This window comes from Gambusia affinis, linkage group LG18, assembly GCF_019740435.1.
Source record: "Gambusia affinis linkage group LG18, SWU_Gaff_1.0, whole genome shotgun sequence".
In the NCBI taxonomy this organism is placed as follows: Eukaryota; Metazoa; Chordata; class Actinopteri; order Cyprinodontiformes; family Poeciliidae; genus Gambusia; species Gambusia affinis.
Window position 1 is genome coordinate 1,642,630 of NC_057885.1, and position 24,526 is coordinate 1,667,155.

The following is a 24,526-nucleotide window of genomic DNA, read 5'->3' on the forward strand; positions in this document are numbered from 1 at the left end:
ATCTCTGTAATCGCAAACAAAGGTTTCTGTACCAAATATTAAGTTTATTTTTTCTGGTGTATCAAATACTTATTTAACACAATAAAATGGAAATTAATTATTTAAAAATCATACATTGTATTTTTCTGGATTTTTGTTTTAGATTCCATCACTCACAGTTGAAGAGTACCTATGATAAAAATTACAGTCTTCTTCAAGCTTTGCAAGTGGGAAAACCTGAAAAATCAACAGTGTATCAAATACTTGTTCTCGCCACTGTAGAGGAACAGCTCCAAATATTCAGTTTGGTTTTTACTGTGGCATGTATATTATTCTAAAAGACTTTTTGTTTGTGAGTCTTATGTATAGGGAAAAATAAGATGAAACTATTTCGTCTATCAACGTGGTAATTTTCCTTCGACTCTAAAACGATAAATCATATTCATAGAATCACAAACAGTTTGTGAATAGAGCAAAACACTTAGCACGCTATAGGTAAATGTTATTTAGTTTGGTTAAGAATAATTATTGCACTGTCAATAAATGACTTCTAATAGATGATCACTGAAACACCTTCATGAGCTCAGAAGTTCAAACTGACAAAAAGTGAGGATGGATGCTCTCTGCTAAAATATTTCTTGCGATCTTTCATGTTCTTTCAGCAAACAGTTGAAACACAGTTGTTTTTGGTTTCACTACTATTTACCTGCTATTATACCTGCCACTGAAAGTATTCTTAAAAGATTGTCTGTTAGTCTGCAGCTCATGTGACCAAATTAGCAGAGGAGATGAAAAGTTCTTTTGTGAGGGAATTTATATTTTAATGCCAGAATTAACAATAAAGACTTTGTGCTATTCTGATTTAGTAATGTAATTAGATTAGTTGTGTTACCATCTCCATGCCACTAGAGCCAGCAATAGACCCTGAAAAGATGCGACTAAGGAGCAGATTTTGAAATACACCAAAAGCTACAGAATTTGTTCAAAACTGTGAGTTGCACTGAAGTAAATAAAAGAGAAAAGTTCAAATACATGCTGAGAGTGAAACTCCTTCCCAAAGCTAAAAATATATCACAGATTTCAAAAGGAAATAAAAATGTGAGGCCGCGGATAATACAGGAAATATCGCCCCTTCACTTCTGGAGTGCAATGGTCCCATTTCCACATAAGGTCTGAGTCTGCCAGTAGTCCGTCCTGCCCCTTTCTGTTTGCTGCAGACAGGTGAACTTGATCACGCTCCACCGAGAAAACAAATAACAGAGAGCTTGAGGCAAGCCGTGAATGAGACGTAACTGAAGAGGAATCGAACTAGTGTAGTCCCGAAGAGAAACAGCACTGGATTAAAAATTTTGAAGTGGTTCCTATTTTAAACGGAGAATGTCGAACCAAATGAGGTAATTTACGAAACATATTATAAAACTATTGCCACAAAAAGTTGAACCACAAATTTATTTCACCACCTAATAAGACTGTTCTATTACATGCCATTTATAGCCACGCTGCCGCATTAGAACTAGTCCGTTAAAGTTAAACCTGGAGATTTAGGTATGATTCATTTAAGTGCTATGCAATGGGAAAAATAACTCAAAACTATTCATTCTTTTTTTTTTCTTGCTATCCGTGTTGGCTTTATGCTACACACAGACTTGTTGCCATAGCAACTGACAAAAACACAACTTTATGTATCAGAGTTCAGTACCAAAAACACTCAAACATTGCCCCCACATAGAACAGAACATTCAGTTCCTTACAGTTTTGAGGTTTTAGGCTTGACATGTATTTTTAAATAAATAATAAATAAATAAGTGATTGTTGTGGTAGATTAGCTACCACCGCTACTGGCTAAGCTAACACAGTGGTGGCTGATTAGCTCATTTAAACACCTGTTTTACTGATGATCTGTCAGTTTGTGTGTAGGTCGCCTTTTTTATTTTTAAGATGAACCAAAGCACTTTATTCCCCAACACATATGTTACGTTTGTCAAAGTCAAGCAAGCAACTGACCTACTTCCTTCTCCATTGCTATTTTTTCTTAATTTAAATATTTTTCTGACCTTGTTATCTAGTCTTAGTGTGGACACTTCATAGCCAAACACTCCATCCCTTTTTATTCCATATAGAGATTACATTTAAGTCTAGCAGGAAATGGGGTGGAAACTTGTGTGGTGAAATTATGCTGCAAGGGGTCTATAGTTTAAAATAACATTTGAAGCTCATTTACAAATATTGTGATATATATATCGTGTATGAATCCAATAACTGAATCACCTCCCAAGTGCAGTCAGGTTCTCCAGAGTCCTGCTAATGACCTCATTATTTGACTCAGGTGTGTTGAAGTAGAAAAACATGTCAAAGTTGCAGGACACCGGCCCTCGAGGACCAGGAGTGCCCACCCCTGATGTATGGCGTCCAGACTGAGCTTCTCATCCTATCTCTAAGGGAGAGCCCAGACACCCAACAGAGAAAACCATTCCGGCTGTTTGTATTCGTGATCTCGTTCTTTCAGTCATGACCCAAAGCTCACGACCATGGATGAGGGTAGGAACAAAGTTTGACTGGTAAATCTTTGACAAAGGGCAGCCCGGCGGAGTCCAACCCTCACGGAAGCGGTCCCTACTTAATGCCAGCAATGCGGACCAGACTCTTGACACCAGTCATACAGGGACCTGACAGCCCGTATCACAGAGCCGGTACCCCATATACTCGGGAACCCCCCACAGGGCTCCCCGAGGGATAAGGTTGAATGCCTTCTCAAAGTCCACAGGCTGCACTGCCTTCTCCAAGTCCACAAAACACATGTAGACTGGTTGGGCGAACTCCCATGCACCCTCCAGGACCCTGCTGAGGGTGTACAACTGGTCCAGTGTTCCACAACCAGGATGAAAACCACACTGCTCTTTCTGAATCCGAGGTTCACTAGCCGATGGACCCTCCTCTCCAGGACCCCTGAATAGACCTTGCCAGGCAGGCTTAAGAATGTGACCCCCTGTAATTGGAGCACACCCTCAGGTCCTCCTTTTTGAACACTGCCGCCAATGTCTATGCAATATTGTAGTCGTGTCATGCTGCACTGCTTCCCCCTCCTGAGACGCCGGATAGTGAACCAGAATCGCATTTAAGCTGTGTGGAAGTTTTTCTCCATGGCCTCTCCAAACTCCTCCTACACCCGAGGTCTTGCCTCTGCCACCACCTGAGCCGCATGCCGCTTCGCCCGCCGGTACCCATCAGCTGCTTCTGGAGTCCCACAGGCCATAAAGGCCTGATAGAATTCCTTCTTCAGCCTGACAGTTTCCACAGAAGGTGGCATCCCCGACAGGCACCGACAACCTTGCGGCCACAGCTCCGATAAGCTGCCTCAACAATGGAGGCACGGAACATGGTCCACTCAGACTCGATGTCCCCCACCTCCACCGGAACGTGTTCAAAGTTCTCTTCGAGATGGGAGTTAAAGCTCCGTCCCACAGGGGATTCCACCAGACATTCCCAGCAGACCCTCACAGCATGTTTGGGCCTGCCAGGTCTGACCAGCATCCTTCCCCACCAGTAGAAACTATGCCTGTTCAGTGATGGAGACTGCAAGAAGAGATGTCCTTCACTGTATCACCATAAAACAGCCAAAACCAGTTAAGTCCAGTTCAAAATTATCGTAATAGAATAGAATATTTAATATCCAGGATCTGAAGCACATGGTAGATAGCTCCAACACTGCACAGACACATCACCTTGAAGAATATATCAGCAATTACAAGTTGTTAGCTCATCTGGAAAATGACTGCATAGTGCACAGCTATTTACCAAGAAATGTGCAGGGTGTATTTGCACATTTAATTCAAATGAAACTCTTCCAAGAAATCTTTATACCTAACTAATATGAAGAAATATTCAGAGAATTTCCTTTGAAGGGCTTGGCTAAGGTAGATATTAAAGAACTTTGACAACAAAAGAGGAAATTACAGGAACAGAGAAGCTGTTGACACTGCACAGATTTTCAACTTTATTATGCAAATCCAGTTAAAAAACACAAATGCAGCTTGGACATGATATAGAACCTATTTCCTAAATATAAACAGCTGCTGGCATGCTTGACTGCAGTGGCAGTTTCTGATGTGGGTGGCATGTCATCCATATACCACCCCTATCCCAGGGTGCCATGTTGTGGGGCGAAATGTGCCTTGTCTGCAGGTGTTGGTCAGAAGGACCGATGGCACAAAATGGAAGCCCGCTTTTGTCAGACTGAGCCCTTAGCTAGTTGTAGACTAGCATTTAATGTCATCAAAACTATTATCCTAACAAGTTCTGACATTAAATATCAGCAAGAAACGGCAAGCCTCGTCATGTTTAAGGTAAGCTTCCACATTGTGCATAGCAATAGCCAGGCAACAAACTGTTGCTCAGATGGAGCCACAAAGAGAATCTACTGACACTCTGTTTCCAGACGCTGACATGAGCTGTTGCATGGGTTACCTGGACCAACTCTTGTGCATAATCTGCCCATTTCATAATAATAATAATAATAATAATAATAATAATAATAATAATAATAATAATAATAAACTTTGTCATTCAATAAAATTACATGGATTATGAAGAAATTGGGTGATAAATGGTACTCGGTGGCATTTCATGCCCTTATGGCTACCAGGTATAATCTGTTCTTCAGTCTGATTGTCCTTGTTTTATTGCTCCTGTATCTGCAGCCAGATGGCAGCAGTTGGAATAAATTGTGTCCAGGGTGTGAGTCTTTTAAAATGTTCCTGGCGTTCCTGAGGCATTTAATGAAGACACTTTTGACAATAAGCTCAAAGCATTCACTGTCACATTCAGGACTCATAATGACCAAACTTTGATGAGAAAAATCATTTTGTGAGACAGGATCATGCGAAACGTGCAACTTTGTAACCTGGTATTTAATGGGAAGCCCTTCATAATGCTCAGCATTCTTAAAGTAGCACCTAGTTTTACAGAGGATGCTGACCCCTAGTTAATGGCTGACCAAAGAGAGGTAAATGTTCTTTCATTAAAATGCGATTTCATTGTGTTAATGTAACAGACATTAACAAGTCATAATGCATACGTCATCCTGCCATCCACTTCCTGCCTCATTCAGGCTTCTTACACAAATCACTGAGGAATATCACTGACTTCACACAAAAATGTTCATGACTTACAGTAAAGACACAAGGAAAAATCCCAATTACTGGTCCAGTTGAAACCAGAAGTTTACATACACTGAATAAAGGGACATGCCCACCCTTTTTACCATAACTGCCTGAAGTTAAATCAGACCAAACTTATCTTGTTTGAGATCAGATAGGACAAGCAAAATTATTTCTGTTTACTAATGCCACAGTAATGAGCAAAATAATATGTCAGAAATTTGTTGATTAATGTCTTCAAAATTAGAAGTTTACATACATCTCCTAAGTATTTGGTAGCAACTGCATGATGTGAGTCAAACATTTTGGGTTTCCTTGCAGAAGCTTCTCCCAATAGCTGGTTGGAGTTCTGGCCCATTCCTCCAGATGGAACTGGTGGAACTGAGTTTGGATGGCAGGTCACCTCTTCCTTTGCAGATCTGCCCACTGATCAATCTATCAGTCATTCACACAGGTACAGTGGCCTGGTGGGCAGGTCTGTCAGTCAGCCTTCACTCACAGCAGAGCACATGGGGACAGTGGCTGATTTTCAGAGCTTTGAGGAGGAAGTAGAGATTGGTAGATAAGATGGATTTCTCGTGTAAGTATCGTCCGCTCTTCCAAAATTAAGGAAATTAAGTGGGGGTCAATTTAAAAGTGCACCCATAATTTAAATAATATTCGGCTCATCTGTACATGCAAAACGATGTGTGTGTTTAGAGAGGGTGGGGTGACTATGGCTATATGTACATAGGAGGCAAATGCACCCAAATCCGATATTTTTCCCCAAACAAGACCCAAATCTCACTTTTTTACAGCAGCCTGAACAGCTGCCTTTTGGTTTGGTGTTTTCTGAACAGTTATTTGCTTTGGCTTTAAACCAAAGAAAAGATCCAATCTCTGTCACTTTCATATGGGGTACTAAATCTGATAGATTTTCAATAGTTTTCAAAGCTGCAGTCTGAACAGTGATGTCACATTAATCAAACTTTTACATCATTGACATAAAACATGCATCATAATTAAGTACCAATATCCAGTCAATCTAAATGTCAGCAATGTTTGAAATACTATTAATGAAATTATAACATAAGTCTGTGTCAGTTAAGTGCATCAAATCACAATATCTTATCAGACTCAGTCTGGTAGACTCCCTTTCTTCCAACAAAACAAAGCTTAATGCATCTATAGAAGGTGTGGCTGAATCAATACCTCTGGAATAAATGCCACTTGTCAAAGCAGCAGAGAACCTGCTGTGTGCAAACCTCTTGAAGCCAATAAAAAGCATTTAAAAGTCAGTAGCTCTTAGGTCTCCAGGAAGACTGATCTCGGATCTGTTCGAGAAGTAAACCGACTGATTTTCCAGCTCTTTGGTGTCAATAACACAAATATCATTCATTTATGATATTGGCCCACATATGTAGGCTTGTATAATTATCACCAAGGACCGATCCAACACTAACCACTGAAAAACAGCCCCTAACAGCAGTAAAAGTTAATGATTACAGTGCTGGAGGCATCACTAAGAGGAGCAGCTGATTGTGAATTGGCTGGTGAATTGTCAGAGTGAAGCCCACACACACTGAACAGGAGACCACTCTGTCATGCGCTTCGTATGTTTACCTTGATGCCTTCTTGACAAAGTATGAGTGGGTGAACTCCAAGTGGTCGTCCAGCCACGCTTCCATCCTCTCATTTTCCGGGGAGCAGCGGTCCTCCATGGAGCCGTAACAACTATAGCAAGTCTTCTCCTTCTGAAAAACTCCGATGTCTTACATCTGCGCGCGGAGCGGCTGGTTGAAAGCGCGCAGGGCGATAAAGTACTAGGGGCGCGAGCGCAAATCCGTTCGCTGGCCGAAGGCACGGTGGGCCAGTAGCTGAGACTGCGCGCGGCGCTTCCTAGTTGCTGAATCGAGTCTGGGAGGGCTGAGTAGAGCACGACGGTGAGAGGCAGAGGGCAGCAAGTAGCCCTCTGACGGAGAGACTGTACAAACAACAACCCCTACAGCAACAGAGTCTATAAATCAGCTAATACTTTCAAGCACACGCAAGTTGTGAGGGCTGAAAATACATGCCGGTCTGCAGACTTGTCATGCAGAACTTTCTGCCGAATTTAACTGCGACAAAATCTTTTTCTTTTCAGGGATAGACAATTATAACAAAATGACATGATTTTCAAGAAGTGGGGCTTTCAGAAAATGTGTCTTTCTTTAATATCGACAGGTGTGTCACTAGACTGCTCTCCAGTGGCGGACAAAATGAGCCACCCACCCATCCTCCCGAAAAATGCTGGATACAACACTGCTATCAGAAGATCATGTTGCGTTCAACATCCTCTGCAAGTCTTACATGTCATAAGGTGGGGGTTTGACAGCTGGAGAACTGTAGAACCAGGTTAATGCAATAACGATGGTTTTAATGAGGAAGTGTACAGAAATCCAGGCAACACAGGTGAGCAGAGGCAAGGAGCTCAGACTCTGGTAGCAACTGGTAAACAGTACACGAAAGGAAAACAATGAGGACATACGACAGTAGAGACAAGAATCCGACAAGGAGCAGGAAACGGAAATAAATACACAGCTGGGAGCAATCAAGGGCAGACGAGACAACACAGAAACTAAATTGACACAAAACAAAATCCTCACAATAAACCCCAAAAATAATAAGATACTACATATAGTATCTTATATATATGTATGTGTGGGTGTGTGTGGGGGGGGTGCGCTTGCGAATGTGTAAAGTTGTTTGAAAGACAGGCATTAAGAGATGTGATGCTTCCAAATAAAATTAGGTTAGTAATTGGTTGTCAGTTGGTTCTTCTTTTTCCTTTGAAAAAAACTCACAGCGGTAAATCTGAGATGTTTTAAATATCTTTCCATAGAGTTAAAGCTCCCACATGTTCCCCTCAGGAAAAGATTTATGAAGGTCATATATTAAATACAGTTTTTAAAAAATTCGTCATCTTTTATTAGGCTGATGTTATACAGACATAACGTTTCTGTGATGGTACTTCAAAGCATAATTTTTTCTTGTTTTCTTTTGCTATGTTGGATGATAACATGCAGAAAATCTGTAAATTTTCAGAGAATTATTGAATGCAGTTGAAGATTCCTGGAATTAATCCTAGGAGCTTTTCTGATTTTTACATAAGAAAGTTACAATAAAGTTCTTGGGGGTCCCATACACTAAACGTATGAAATGACATAATTTTGACACATTGTATTTCAAAAGACATGAGGACAGTGGTGTTATCATGACATATGAGGGGTTAAATAATCCTACAGCCAAGTCTGAAATAACAAAAATAAGCCCATCACAATTTGTCGTTGTGATGGACCCAAAAGTTTTCTTCAATCAAATAAGGTGAAGTGCAATTGAGAAACGTGACTGCCTGGCCAGGATTCATGTCCATCTAAAGATTCCCAGATACAATGAAACAAAGTCCCTTTTTCTTCTAAACATTTTGTGCATACATCTGGTATATTAGGATTGTACCGATTTCAATTGACTGGTATAATATAGATTCACATCAACCACTTGTACTGCAGTAACCTTAAGCGAGAGTTAACAGTTTGTTTCTGAGCCTTTGTACAGACAGACTGCCAATCCTCCAGTGACAGGTTTACTTCCAGGTCCAGTTTCAGTGTTGAGTCCTCTGGTGAATTCAAAACCACAAAGTTATAGAATTCTGAAATCGCACCTTTACTTGCACTATCTTTGAAAGCAATTTCTTCTAACAGGGACTTTGGTGGCTTGGTCAAATCATTGTTTTTTTGTCCTAATGTAGCTTCTGAGCTGAAGGTATTTAAAGAAGTATTTTCTATTTATATTTAATAAACCTGAGTTCCTCAAAAGATATCATGTTAGCCAAATTTGCTTGATTCAAATCATGAATTCTAACTATTCCCTTTGTGGCCCATTGTTTAAATACAGAATCTGCTCTTCCAGGAGTAAAATCTTGGTTTCACCATATTGGAGTAAACTATGATAGTATAATTGGTTCTTTTGTGAATTTCTTTATGTCATGCCATATTTCAATCATGTTTTTAAAAATAGGATTAACCGTTTTTCCCAACAGTCTTGGGACTGAATCAGAAAAAATGTATAAAAGTAAAGGTGGACTTACAGATTCAGATTCCATTTCTGTCCATTGAGGCATTAAAGTAATATCTAATAGTCCTGAGTTGGGCTGTCCAGTAATACCACTTCATATTCAGACACCTTAGTCCTCCCTCATTGTGAGGTAAATGTAAGAGCGACATTCTAACCCTGGGCCGTTTATTTTGCCATAAAACCCAACAATTAACTTCCTGAAATGATTAAACCAGTTGGCAGGAGGTGGCAGGGGGACATTCTGAAAAATATACAATATTTTGGAAGTATATTCATTTTGTAGGTGTTGATCCTACCAATCAGTGATAAGGGAAGGGGCATCCATCTATTGATATTTTCAGTGATTTCTTTTGTTACATTGCATTGCATTTTTAACTAAATGCAAACACTCGGCTGCCTTAATAAATATCGATAAAATGTGTTAACAAAATATATTTCTTCTCAAGAAATAGAAAGTCAGGGTTCTAGTGATAAGGTTTGAATTTGTATTTACTGCACAGGTTTCCAGTGTCCTCCGACTGGACACTTGAGTCCCCTTGATGGTGTCACTTTACCGACAGATGGCGGCTGGTGTTTCCCTGGGGGAAATTCCTCCCCACCCCCTCTAAACCCCATCAAGTGTTCTACCCTATTCTGTTGGCAGAAACAGCCAAACAAAGACAACAGAGTTCTTATCAGAGATAAAGAGAGGGGAGAGAGAAAGATGCTGCTTCATCATAGTCCTCTTCTATGTATGAAACCCAAGTCCTGATAGCGATTATGATCAATTACATTTTGTTATTTTCTATTTTAATAATTTCATTGTTCTTTTTTTATATCTGGCCCTCTTAGTTTAAACCTTGTGTTGGTTAAGTTTTTCTCAATATTTGTGTTTTGGATTTGCTTCATTAGATTAATTCTAATGAATTAATCTAATGAATTAATTCCCATTTCTTTGTTTCGGTTTTTTCCACCTTACATCAGTCTATCATTCTACTCCCCAAACCAACTATTATTCATTTCCTCATTTTGTCAGGATCTGTTCCTCTTCTGTGTTTATTTTGAGTTTCTGTGTCTCTGTGTTGTCTTGTCTCCCCTTGATTGTTCCCAGGTGTTTCTTGTCTTCTTGATTACCCTCTGTGTATTTAACCCCACCTGTGTTCTTTGTTCCTTGTCGTGTTTGTCCAGAACCTGTTGTCACTATCTGGGAGCTTCTACATCTGCTCCTTTGTGCTGCCTCGACTTTGTATGTTTTTGGATTTCTGGACTTTTTCATCATTAAACCATCTTATTCATCTCATCCTGGGTCTTCTGCCTCACCATCAACTCATGACACATTTGTTCCTTCCCGCTCTCTTTCCCAGCTGCATCTGCTTATCTGTAATTAGCTCTTCTGGTTCTTTTGTCATTTTCACTTTTCAGGAATTTCCATGCATTCCACTGTGATTGGATGTGACCTAGTGGAAGATATATGATCCTTAGTTTTCAACAGTTGTAGAAATAGCAAATTCAAAGGTCTGGTCAGCATTTGTGTTTGACTTCTGACCCACATCTTACTCCCTGTTCTATCTGTTGTATTCCTTTGGCTTCATGGTGCTGTCTGTTATCTAAGGTTCTCTAACAAAGCTCTGAGCCCAGAAACAGAACAGTTGGACTCTAATTACATCACACACATCTGGTCATGAGGTGGTTTTTAAATGAGGATTGGGGCGGCGATCAGACCCAGGACGAAGTGGAAATAATAAGTTTAATGATGTTTCACAAGAAAAAAAGTCAAGAAACTCAGGTAATCAACGAGTACTAGATACAGATAACTACATACTATGACAAGGGTCCAGCAGGGAAACTTCTTCTTCTTTACTGGTTTTACTGGCAGTTGGCAACAAACTGTTAGTAGCATTACCCCCACTTACTGGTATGGAATGTGGTTTGTGATGGTCTATCTATTTATCATATGTATATATATGTATATAAAAATATATCCTACCTATACACACACATATGCAACTCTATATCATTCACAAACACACCAACTAAAATCAAATTCTATGAAATAATTTAGTTTTCTTTAAAAATCAAATAACTATTTGTATATGTTTACTCCCCAAATTCTTCCTCAAAATATCTAAAAAATTTACCTTTTCCTTAATACTTTCAAACTTTCTTTTTCATATTTATGACATTCTAATATAACATGCTCTATCGTTTCATATTTTCCAGCAGGGAAACTAAGACACCTGTGAGTATAAATACACAGAGAAAAATAATCAAGGAAACACAAGACTGCTGGGACCAATGATGGGCATCCAAAACGGCACAAGAACTAAATTAACTGGAAATCACACACAACCCCAGATCCTTACACATCTAAATTCAGATTTCATCTTTTAATACCGACTTTGTTAAATCAGTCATTGTCAAACATTAACTAAATATTTTTCTTACATTTTCAGGATAAAAATATTTGTTAAAGTATAATTTGTCAACTCTGACAGACACTGCGTGAAAGAATTTCAACAAACTAAATATTTTTTTATTTCATTAGATAATCTGTCTTAATACCCTAATACTTCAGATTGAGATATTTCACTTAAAAATATATACAAAGTGAAAAAAAGAAGACATGTTTGGTCCTACACAAACAATTCTGTTAATAAAACTCATTAAAAACTATCATTCTTTTAGGTATAAAGTGTGCCAATAAAATTATTACAGTGTAAATTAAATATGTAGATTGTATTGAACACTACTGTAGTGTAGTCAGTAAATACTTTAAAATGTATTGATGTAATTATTTATTCTTTTTCACTAAGGGGAAGTGACACAAGTCTATGCTGGAAAGTTTTACACAGTAAGTCTAAATTTTGAATAACCTGAACAGGTGATCAACTCAAAACCACTCCTACCTTTTTATTCTCTCTCTGTCTTTGTGGTTTAAGCACATCTGTTACTGTGGCAACCGCCTCTCGCCCTCAAGACCAGCATAGATTATGTTAAATATATAACATTCAGTCCGTTACAATATCAAGTTTCCAGGTTTGATATTTATTTCTCCGTTATTAATCAGCGCTTCCCTGAACACAGCGATGGTCGATTGACTAACTGTACTTGGTGCTAGAGAGGCTAACACGAGGAACAGTTTAGTTCAAAGCCTTTTCTGCTAAAATAAAATCTTTAGTGTATGTCAGATACAGTACACATTGCATATTGATCTATTTAGCTAATGTCTGTGTAGCAGACAGGCTTCAAGGTGTAGAAGTTGTATCAGTGCTGCTTTATGCTGTACTTAGCTAACAGGAAGCGTGTTTGTGAGACGCCACACACCTGACCATGTAGAATGGGCATCAGCCAATGAAAGCGGCCCTGTGGTAAGATTCATGTACCATAACACACACTACAGGATGATCGGTTTTGAAATTGCAAGTGACAATCATAGAACGATCAATGTTCTAAGATTGTCGGAAGGGGAAAATTGGGGCAAAAACAATCGTGTATTGTGAACTATTGCATCAGGTAGTCGATGTTCCATCTTCTCTATTTAAATCTAATGATTACTGAAGGGCAATATGGTTTACAGACTTAATAATCTGCACTCTTTTAGTTGAATGCAGTATTTATTTACACTTTGGTTTTATGTTGTTTAGTTTTTATTCAAGTACATTTTTGTTAATGGAAACTGAGAATCCATTTTATTTATTTTTTTGGTTGTTTTGTTAATTTTATCAGTTCCAGTGTTAAGTGTTCTTTTGAAAATAAAGTGTATCTATCTTTGGCAGGAAATTGCATGTATTATTACGCCATTTCCATTAAATCAGTGTAATAAGGTCTCCAAACAATATTATTTTATCGCAATAATTTTTGAAACAATTAATCACTCAGCAAAATTTGTTTTTGTGACTGGCCTACTTGAACCTTGTTATCTAGTTGTCCTAGTCAGGGATGTAGAGGGGGGAAGGTTAGGACAATTCCAAGGGCCCCTGACTGACAGGGGGCCCTCCACAAAATAGTTTTTCTTTTTTCTTATTAGAAATAGAAGAAAATTGAGGCCCTGTCAATTACAAAATTAATTATGTTGTGTTTTTTAAATTGTTTTTATCAGTAAAATTAAATACCTTCTATACTAAAAAGCACACATGTATATTTGCCCTGAACACCCCCCTGGATCTGCATGAAATGGTTCGTTCCTGCTTGGCGACATGATGGTGTTCAGCAGCAGTCAGTAGAAAACAATAATAGTGAAACAGAAAACTGAAAAAATCAAGATTATAGTGAAAGGTGCAGAAAATTTTTTAGCTGTGAAGGATTTATGTTGGGAGTTGATAAATAAAAGGCTTGAAATAGATGGGAAGCAAGATGGAGGAAGAATTTAATGCTTATTTTACAATGGAATGCAAGAAGTTTGTTGTAAATGGTCAAAATTTAAGGATATTTAAACTATTTGGAAAATAAACCAGATATTATTTGTATTCAAGAAACATGGCTTAAACCAGAGTTAGATTTTGTCATAAGAGGGTATAATAGTATTAGAAGAGATAGGGAACAAGAAAGTGGAGGAGGAGGATGTAATATTTATTAAACAAGGAATACAGTATAGATTTTAGGAAAAGGAGCTTCACTAGAATGGTTATCTGTGGAAATTTGATTAATAAAGAAAGTATTAAAATATTAAATTTTTATAATCCGTGTAAAAAATTGGATTTAGATGAAATGGAGGAAATGTTTAAAAATATAGGAAGAAAGTTCATTTGTTTAATGCTTATAGTACTTTGTGGGGTAATAGGAATGATGCAAATGGAGAAGTGGTGGAAGAAATAATGGATAGAAAACATCTGGTTTGTCTTAATAATGGAGAAGGGATGAAAATTAATATTAGAAATGGATCAGAATCAGCGTTAGATTTAACTTTAGTTTCAAAGAATTTGGCCGGGATTAGTAAGTGGAAAATATTAAGAGAATCAACTATAGGTAGTGATCACTACCCTATAGTTATTGAAATTGGTAAAGAAATAGGAAAAATTGTTAATGAGACCTTAGAAAGATGGATATTTGGAAATGTTGATTGGGAAAAATATAAAATAATAAATGATGAAGAGATGCAAAAAGTTAATGTAGATTTGGATGTTGATGGTAAATTCTTTTATTTGTGATGCTATTTTAGGAGCCGCTCGGGAAACAATCCAAAGGAAAAAAGGAAAATATAAGAAGAAAATTGTACTATGGTGGACGAAGGACTGTGATGGAGCAATTAAATCTCGAAATAAAGCTTTTAGATTGTTAAAGAGAAATCAGAATTTTCAGAATTTTATTGAATATAAAAGGTCACAAGCTCTGGTTAAAAGAACAATGAAAAATGCAAAAAAGGTTTATTGGAGTAATTTTTGTGATTCTGTAGGTAGGGAAACAAAGATTTCAAAAGTCTGGGGAATGATAAAGAGAATGAATGGAATTAGAAGTGAATATGGATATCCAGTTCTGAAAGATGGAAATGTTATTGCTGTGACTGAGGAGGAGAAAGCAAATATGTTAGTTAAAAAATTTGTTAAAGTTCATAGTTGTAATAATTTAAGCGCAGAAGAAAACCGCAGAAGAACTTGTACAATTAATGAAAATGTAAATTTATTAGAAGAAAATGTAAGAAATAATGATTTATTGAATAGTCCTTTTTCTTTATTTGAATTAAACAATGCCTTAGGAAAATCAAAAAATTCATCTCCAGGAAAAGATAATATTTCTTATATTATGGTTAATAAGCTTAGCAATTCATCTAAGAAGGTTTTATTGGAATTCTATAATAAGATATGGGAAGTGGGTATTTTACCTCTGGCATGGAAAGAAGCAATCATAGTTCCAATCTTAAAGCCAGGTAAAGATCAATCAAATCCAGAAAGTTACAGACCCATTGCTTTAACTTCTCATATTTGTAAAATGATGGAGAGAATGGTAAATGAAAGATTGAGCTACTTTGTTGAAAAGAGGGGATATTTATCAAAATGTCAAAGTGGATTTAGAAAAGGGAGAAGCACTATGGATCCTTTACTTTGTCTAGAACATGAAATCAGAAAAGGGCAAGTTAATAAGGAGAGTGTGGTGGCTGTTTTCTTTGATATAGAGAAAGCTTATGATATGATGTGGAAAGATGGACTTTTAATTAAATTGAAAAAAATGGGAATTAATGGATCAATGTTTTATTGGATAAAAGATTTTTTACAAGATAGATCAATACAAGTAAGAATAGGACAACAATTGAACAGAAAAGTTTTTTGTTGAGAATGGTACACCTCAGGGAAGTATAGTGAGTCCTTTGTTTTTTTCTATTATGATTAATGATATGTTTGACAATTTGGAGAGTGGAATGGGGTTTTCTTTATTTGCTGATGATGGAGCAATATGGAAGAGGGGGAAAAATTTAAAGTTCATTGTTAAAAAGATACAAGAAGCAATTAATATTATAGAAGACTGGTCATTTAAATGGGGATTTAAAATTTCTATAGACAAAACAAAGACTTTATTTTTTACAAGGAAGAAAGTAACTGAAAATTTAAAACTGCAAATAATCATGAATAAGAAATGGTAAGGAAATTTAAGTTTTTGGGTTTATGGTTGGATGAAAAACTCATTTGGAAAAATCATATTCAAAAAGTAATGAATAAGTGTAAGAGAGTTTTAAATGTAATGAGGTGTTTGGTGGGAAGTGAATGGGGTGCTGAGAGGAAGGCATTGAAATCAATATATACTGGGTTAATAAGGTCTGTATTTGATTATGGAAGTATTGTATTTGGATCAGCATCAGAAACACAATTAAAAAAATTAAAATGTATTCAGTATCAAGCCTTGAGGTTATGTACAGGAGCAGTTAGAACAACTCCAACTTCAGCTTTGCTAATAGAAATGGGAGGGATGCCATTTAATCTTAGAAGATTACAGTTAAAGACCAATTATTGGTGTAATTTAAAGGGCCATGATGGAAATCATCCATGTCAAGAAATTTTAAAATCTAGTTGGGAAAAAGAAAAGAAGAAATTAAATTCTGTTGGATGGGAGATAGAAAATATTATAAAAGATTTTGGTTTATCTGATATAAATATTAGTCAAACAGTTCCTCTTTCGCCAGTTTATCCGTCTATTTCATAATAATGTTGTTGATTTAACTTTGTTGGAGAAAAGGAAAGGAGAAAACATTTCAGATCCATATTTGGTCCAATCATATTTAGATAATAAGTACTATGGATATGTCCAAGTTTTTACAGATGCATCTAAAAACTCAAGTAGCAGTAATGGGGTATCTTTCATTGTTCCAGAATTCAGAGTTAAAAATGTAAAAGAATTACTGATGGAGTATCAGTTTATACCAGAGAGATGATGGGAATTATTTTAGCTTTAGGATGGATTGAGGAAGTCCGTCCATTAAGAAGCATAGTATGCTCTGATTCTAGTTCTTCATTATATTCATTGAAAAATAATCATGCTATTAGTAGACCAGATCTTTTATTAGAAATTCAGTTAATAATTTATAGAATTCAAGCAATGGGTTTATTAGTTATATTTTCATGGATACCGTCACATAAAGGAATAAGAGGGAATGTTTTGGCTGATAAATATGCAAAACAAGCTTCAAAATATAGTGATATTGATATATTAGTTCCATTAAGTAAAGAAGAAATCAAATCTATTATTAAACAAAAGGTTAAGGAAAAATGGCAGAGACAGTGGGAGGAAGATAGACCTGGTAGATGGCTGTACAGTATTCAAAGAAAAGTTGGTGCAATGAGGAGAACAGGACGAAATAGAAAAGAGGAAACAGTTATATCTAGGTTACGTTTTGGACATACAAGGTTAAACAGTAATTTATTTAAAATAGGAAAACATCGAACTGGAAGTTGTGATTTTTGTTGTCAAGAAGAGACGGTAAAACATGTTTTGTTTTTCTGTACCAAATATTCTGTTGAGAGAAGGAAATTAGTCGGTTACAAGAAAATAAATTACAGTTAAATTTACAAGATATTTTGGGAAAAATTTCTACTTCTGAAGATATAAGTTATTTAATTAATTACCTTAAGAAAACAAAATTGCTAGAAAAGATATACGTTTTTTTGTGTTGTTTTGTTTTTTGTTTTGAGGGGGTGTATATAGTTAGCGTCCCGATCCACACTCCATTCCAGTAGATGGCGGTAATGCACATCTAAAAGTTGCTTGCCAACCGCCATAAAAAAGAAGAAGAAGAAGAAGAAAACAATAATGACTGTGGCAGTTACTATGCTGCTAAGAAACATGATAGTTAGGTTTGATACCGCCATGGATTTTACCAGAAGCAAATGTAGACAGGTCAATAATAGAAAAGAAACAAGATAAATCATACACGGTAGATAGATATTCAGTACAGATACATATAAACAAATATTATAAATATATTCAAATTTATACAGATGCGTCAAAAATAAATGGGAAGATAGGAGTAGCTTTTGTGGTGCCAGAATTCGATGTAAAAATTGGAAAACGGAGCACAGATGGGTTATCAGTATACACAGGAGAAATGTTGGCAATATTGTTAGCCTTGCAATGGGTGGAAGAAATAAAACCATTAAAAACAGTGATATGTTCAGATTCAAGCTCAACATTATTAAGTCTAAAAAATTTTCAATCAGATAGTAGGATGGACATTTTATTAGAAATATTTTATACATTGTATAGAATACAGAATATGGGGCTGGTAGTTGTATTTGTATGGATTCCAGCGCACATAGGGGTAGAAGGAAACGAGAGGGCAGATAATATGGCAAAAAGGGCAATTCATAATAATATTAGTTTTAAAGTTAAAACAAGTAAATCTGAGGGAAAGAGTATAGTTAAAGAAAAACTGATGGAAAAATGGAAAAAAAGGTGGGATGAAGAAAAAACAGGAAGATGGTTTTATAAAATTCAGAAGATAGTAGGAGAGAAAAGAAATGAAAGAAGAAATAGAAAGGAGGGAAGGGTGATAACAAGATTAAGATTAGGGCATACAGGTCTTAATTATACACTTTTTAAAATACAAACGCATAATAATGGAAAATGTGATTATTGTGACAGATATGAAACGATAGAACATGTTATGTTAGAATGCCATAAGTATGAAAGAGAAAGAAGGTGTATGAAAGGAGAGTTTGAATGTATTAAGGAAAAGATTAATTTGATAGATATTTTGAGGAAGAATTCGGGGAGTAAACATATACAAATAATTATTAAATATTTAAAGAAAACTAAATTATTTCAAAGAATATGATTAAAATAGGTGTGTGTGTGAATGGGTGCATGATCTAGGGGGGTGGATTATAAAGATATATATAAAAATGGATGAGAGTATGTAGGTATATATAAATAGGAAATTCATTTAGTTAAATTATATATTAAAGGTAGGAAGATACAAATACTTATATAAGTTGATAGTCCATTTCGAACCACACTCCATACCAGTAGGTGGCGGTAATGCTGCTTAAAGTTTGTTGCCAACCGCCAATAAAATCAAGAAGAAGAAGAAGAAGAAGAAGAAGAAGAAGAAGAAGAAGAAGAAGAAGAAGAAGAAGAAGAAGAAGAAGAAGAAGATAGTTAGGTTTTCAAAAGGAGAGAGAGAAAAAGGACAAAAGTGTCAATTTGTAGCCCAGTTTTTCTCCAAGAGAGGTGGTTAGACTGTGTGAGATTTAGGATAGTTAGCTTAGCTGCAGACTGTTTGCCTCCATTTCCCTAGCATTTAAAGGAGAGAAAAATATCTACCAACATATTCATATATTTAAGTTGTACCTGTACCTTTTACCACACTTAACAGATGTGTCAGTCTGCAGCAGCTCTAACCCTAATATCAGAATAATCCCTCCTTCCTGTCCCAGTTGAAAAGGTGAGCAACACTGTTTACAGTAACAAGCTAGTTAGCATCATTCCAGGGAGTCTGTCAATTTTTCCTGTCTCACTGCTCTTTTTACAATTACACAGTAAAACAATATATTTATTAGTGACATAAATTCAAACAGTCTTTATACAAACAGCCTCTTGTCAGTCCAGATAGTCCAGACTTAGCTTGCATTTAAATTTAAACCTGCATGGAAACCAAACCAGGGCAGAGAGGTTCTGATTCGCTTCTTAAAGTTCCCAGAGAAGAAATTTGTGTACCAAGAGGCAAGGAAAAGAGATATTATACAAGATGGGGCCAAAATCACGTTTGCACAGGATCTATCTGCAGAGACGGTACGGATCAGACGCGGGTTTCAACCGGTGGTGAAGCTGTTTGTTGACATCGCTGCATTCCGCGGATTCCAACACAACCCCTGCAAACTTCGGATCCTCCCCCACGGTTGAAAGATCCATCTCTTCTCAACACCTCAAGAAGCTGAAAAATTTTACAAGACTCTTCCAAAACAAATACAATGGATGCTTTTGATTAGTGAGTCATGAAAGACAAGCTGGTAAAGAAACAGGTAAACTGATAAAACATTCTATGTGGCTATTCCTGCTCCAATAGAACTGATTAATGACAGGAACATCAGCAGGATTAGTTCTATGTTAATGGGCAGTTCATATAAACATAGCTGGTTGCTCTTATATGCTCACGTATTCTAAGCCTAATTTGAACTGTTCTGGAATTAATGCTAAAAGTTAAGCCTTAAATAAGTTATTACCGTTCTATCAAGGGCTAATGGTGCTTGTAGTGACTATTTGTCCAAAAACTCAAATTCAGAAATAAAAAAAAAATAAATAAAAACACTACTTGAGACTTAAACGTAATCAAAACAAAAGGTAAATTCAATACACTGTGGGTCCTGGCTAACGTAGTCCAAAAGATCAAAAAGGGTCAAAATGCAGTTCTTTCGTTAGTTTATTCAATTTTCCAGATAAAAACAAGTCACAGGTTTCACAGGATACTATTTCTCCTGTTCTGACTCCTGCACCTGTTCTCTCACTGATTGACTGACTGACAACTGACATAACTGGGACTGACTGGTAAAAAACCATATGACCACCCAGTGCATAATGACCTACCTGAAACCTACTGTGACACACCCACGTCCCAAATTGAAATTAATTAACTAATTAAGTTAATTACTTGCCAAAAAACATATTTAAAAATAACAAATTAAACATGCTAATTATAAATCAACTAGAAAATAAGCAAATAAAAATGAACTAAATAATATAAATTCTAAGATTTAACTGAAAGTAGATAAATAGCTCCTACAGTATTATTTTATTTCTATAGTTAGACACTGTCTACTGTATGGAGTTTTGGTGAGGTCATGCTGACTGGCTGCTCCTCAGTAGTGTGAATCAACATCCTCCAGATACTTGGTTGAAGGGGAGGGGGAGGCATTTCAGACAAGGGAATGCAAAAGTTCTGTTGAGGTTTGTTCACGACTAGTTCTGTATTTTGTATGGGTGAATGTGTGAAAGTATGTACAAACCTGCATTTTCAGTACTATCTTTACTTACTTTATTTTAGTTTAACGGCAAATTAAATAATCTGATATGGAGAAGACAACCAAAGGAAATATTTTGAATATCAAAATTACAAGCTGGAATGTCGGAGGAATAAGAAAGCTAACTAAATTGAAACAAGTATTAGACCAATTAAAATATTTGAAATCTAAAATAATTTTTCTACAAGAATCTCATTTATTGATCCAGAAATACATCGGATAACCAAAAGATGGCAGGGTCAGGTGTATCACGCTCTTCCTTTATCAGTCACACCAGAGTTATTATTCTTATACATAAGTCAATACCATTTCAAACTATAAGACCTGTATGGGAGATATATTATTGTGCAGGGACACATCTCAACTTTAAAACTAAATTTGATAAATATTTATGGACCTAACAATGATAACCCATCCTTTTATGAAAATTTATTCTTAACCTTGTCAACCCTGGAGGGACTTTTATATTATAGAAGGGGACTTCAACTGCACCCTAAACCCAAGTCTGGATAAATCTACTCAAATTGATACCAGTCATACACAAACCAGGAAAATATGAAGTATGGAGAACAAGGAACCCAAATAGCAGGGAATTTTCATGTTATTCAAGCTCACACCAATCCCATTCATATTGATTATTTTTCTCATCTCCGTGGAGTTATTGCCTCACGTGGAGAACTGCTGGTATAACAGTATTGTAATTAGTGATCATGCTGCAGTGTCCCTGGAAATTAAAGTAAATAAGATTGATCAAGGGTGAAACGATGGAGGATGCAGACACTTCTGCTAAAAGATTCAAAATTTGTTACATTTATAGAAACTTGCATTGACAAATATTTTGAAATGAATAAAGATAAAACAACAGCTAGTATTAGATGGGAAGGTTTTTAAAGCTTATATTAGAGGAGAAATCATCAGCTATAGCAGTAATAAAATAAACAATATAACCAAGAATTAAAATCATTAGAGACAAATTAAATCCACCAAAGCAGAACTTTATCAGAGCAATGATCATACAAAATTACACAAACTTAATGTTTTAAGAACCAGATATGATAAATTAACAACAGAGAAAGTGGCAAAAACTTAATGTGGACTAAACAAGCATTTTATGATCAAGGAGAAAAGGCCGGTAAATTATTGGCTTGGAGGATAAAATGGATGCAAGTGGAAAGAACAATTAACAGCATGAATACTTCTAAACACTTCTTACATCATTTATGTAAGAAGTATTTAATACCCCCCAAAACATTTTTATAAAATACTTACAATTGAAAAACTATATGTCATCAAAACTGAAACGAATAGTTGACATTCCACCCTTTACAAAAATAGAAGAGGTCTGCGTTGGGGACTTAAAAAGGAGAAGTTTTCTTTCTGTGTTCTATGATTTGTTGACTCTTTCCTCTAAGGACTCAACAATATATAAGTTAGACGCTAGGAGAAGAGATACTCTTGAAGATATGGATGAGGAAGACTGGAATCAGGCTTGCTTATAAGGACAAAAATGGGTGTGCCGCGGTGGGGTATGGGATGGCGCGACCCATGTTTGGAGGCCTTGAGTCCACGACAAGGCTGTCGTGGGTTCAACTCCCGGACCCGACAATGTTTGCATGTCTTCCCCCTCTACTTCCTCCTTTCCTGTCAGCCTACTTTCGTATAAGTGACACTAGAGCCCACTCTGAAACCCTTCAGTATCACTCTTCTGCTCTTCCAGCCCTGCCCCCTGCCCCTCCCCTATCTGGTTCCACACAGCCCTCCCCCATCTGGTTCCTGCCCCCAGCCCCTCCCCCATCTGGTTCCTGCCCCCTGCCCCTCCCCCATCTGGTTCCTGCCCCCTGCCCCTCCCCCATCTGGTTCCTGCACCAATCGATTCATTGTCAGATAGATGCTCCTGGCAGTGAACCCCAAGAACGCTATTAAGATGTCCAAAAAAAGGCAGCTTAAAATAAAACTGTCGACATTCCATAACTTATGGGATGTCAGTTGCTAGAAGCTTAGCAGTAAAAACTTTTTCCCTCTTTTGCCTTCAGACCTTTAATTCCTTCACCTTACCCTCATCAAAACCAAGACTAAAAACAGCCCAATGTGCTCCTTTTCATCCAATTTCCTCAACCTTTAAAACACAGTCAGTAGATAAACATCTCTGATCCCATGTGGTTATAAACAAAGCAAAAAGGCCTCTTGACATATTTCCACTATTAAAGAGACCAAATTGCAGGCCTAGCAGCAGAGCATACAGAGGCCTTATATAGTCACAGCAGACTCATCCTCATGCTGGAGTGACCCGAGGCAACCTCTCCAAAGCTCTGCAATAAGCCAATACAGCTGATGAGTTTTAGAAGCAAAAAAGGAAAACAATGTTCAGAATTCTGAGCTCACAAGGGAAATATGTGAAGAACAGCAGTTTACTATTTGTGAACAAATAATTTGAGAGAGAGATGGAGAATGTGACATGAGAAAGAAACTGAAAGCACGAGGAACAGTAGACAGAAAGCAGTACTTAAAAAAACATTCAAATCCAAAAGTCAAAAATGAGGTCCACTGTGTAAACTACTTCTAAATTGGGAGGAATCTGGGCAAACGGGATGATTTGCTGGCTTTCAAGTTCTATAACCCAGCCTACATGTCCCATGACTTCGTGGGAAGTATTATGAAATGCAGGCCTGTATGACCTGCATTCTTCTTGCATTTTTGTTTCTTTTTTGGACAGGATGTGGTTATTGACATTTATTTTACTACGGTTTTATGTGACAGATCATCTAAGTACAGTACCTTTGTGAAATAAAAAGGAAAACATATTCTTTTAATTAATTTTTATTCTCCAAACATGAAAATGTTTGGAGAATAAAAATCAGAAAAACACATCTGATACTCATGAAGTAACTCTGTGGAGCTGAGATTGAAAAGTTACTCAGAATGTTTGCTGAAACCTAAAGTTGAGTTTAGCAACTATGGTTGAGATGCAGCAGTTTTATCCTCTAATGATAAGTAAGTCTTGCCCAGAAAAGATTACGGTACACTGCAATGATCCAGCCCTTCCATCATGAAGTTAGAAAGACTTCACTAACATAACTTTTTCTGGTGCTCTCTTCTCCTCCTTCTCCTTCGTAGCTTTGTCTTCCTTAAAAACGGTGTCCTTTCCTTGTTTTCCCTAAACCACACACACACTCTCACACACACACACACACACACACACACACACACACACCCCAACAGGGTGTTGGGGTGTGTGTTCTATAAATGGTTCTTATGGTTCTATAAATGCAATTGTGGTTTGCTGAAGCCAGCTGCTGCCTCCATGTTCTGTTCAGCATCATACTCACCCCATGGCAGTGGACAGAAGTCCTCATGGCTCTACCAAAGGGGTTTTCCTCCTGAGAGGTCTCCTCACTATTTTCTCTCACTTTAGTTGCTTCCTTATCTGGAACTTCACAATGTTTTCTAATTAATTTAAATGTGCTTCAGGTAGGCAGAGGTGGCATGACTATTAGAACCAGTTTCATGCTGGGAGCCTCTCAGTCTCTGTGGTTATACCTCAGTTCCCTTCAATAATCTGTGCTTTTCCCTCATCTCTCCTCCTCCTTCTCCTTCGTAGCTGGGAGACTGCTGGCCTCCAGGGAGGCTGGCCACTCTCAGACCCTCTCCTCCCCTTCTCCTCAGGAGCTAACGATTTCAAAAACCAAATCTAATTAGTGACACACAACAATAAATTGTACAAAATATCTGTTATTGTGTGATATAGGGGAGCAGCTATACCAATAGTCCCGAGAAATTGTAGGATGACCAAGGACTGTAGATTTCTGTTTATTCGTAGATTTGTCTGTAGAATGTAACTCCCAAGACACTTAAGGATTATTTGCCAATTTGTGAAATTTT

General features: G+C 37.0%; 1 protein-coding gene across 2 annotated transcripts in view; it reads right to left on the reverse strand.

Annotated features, from left to right (window-relative positions):
* The window catches only part of pde5ab (phosphodiesterase 5A, cGMP-specific, b), a 125,655-nt gene extending 101,458 nt beyond the window's left edge, over positions 1–24,197 (reverse strand). Inside the window, exon 1 of one of the 2 annotated variants that reach the window (XM_044097139.1) lies at positions 23,974–24,197. In XM_044097139.1, coding sequence (XP_043953074.1) covers positions 23,974–23,978 — 5 coding nt within the window. In that variant the 5' untranslated portion in view covers positions 23,979–24,197. Of the gene's footprint in view, positions 1–6,737; positions 7,002–23,973 lie in introns of those variants that run through there. The other variant, XM_044097138.1, reaches the window with a different exon arrangement.
* Positions 24,198–24,526: the final 329 nt, after the last annotated feature.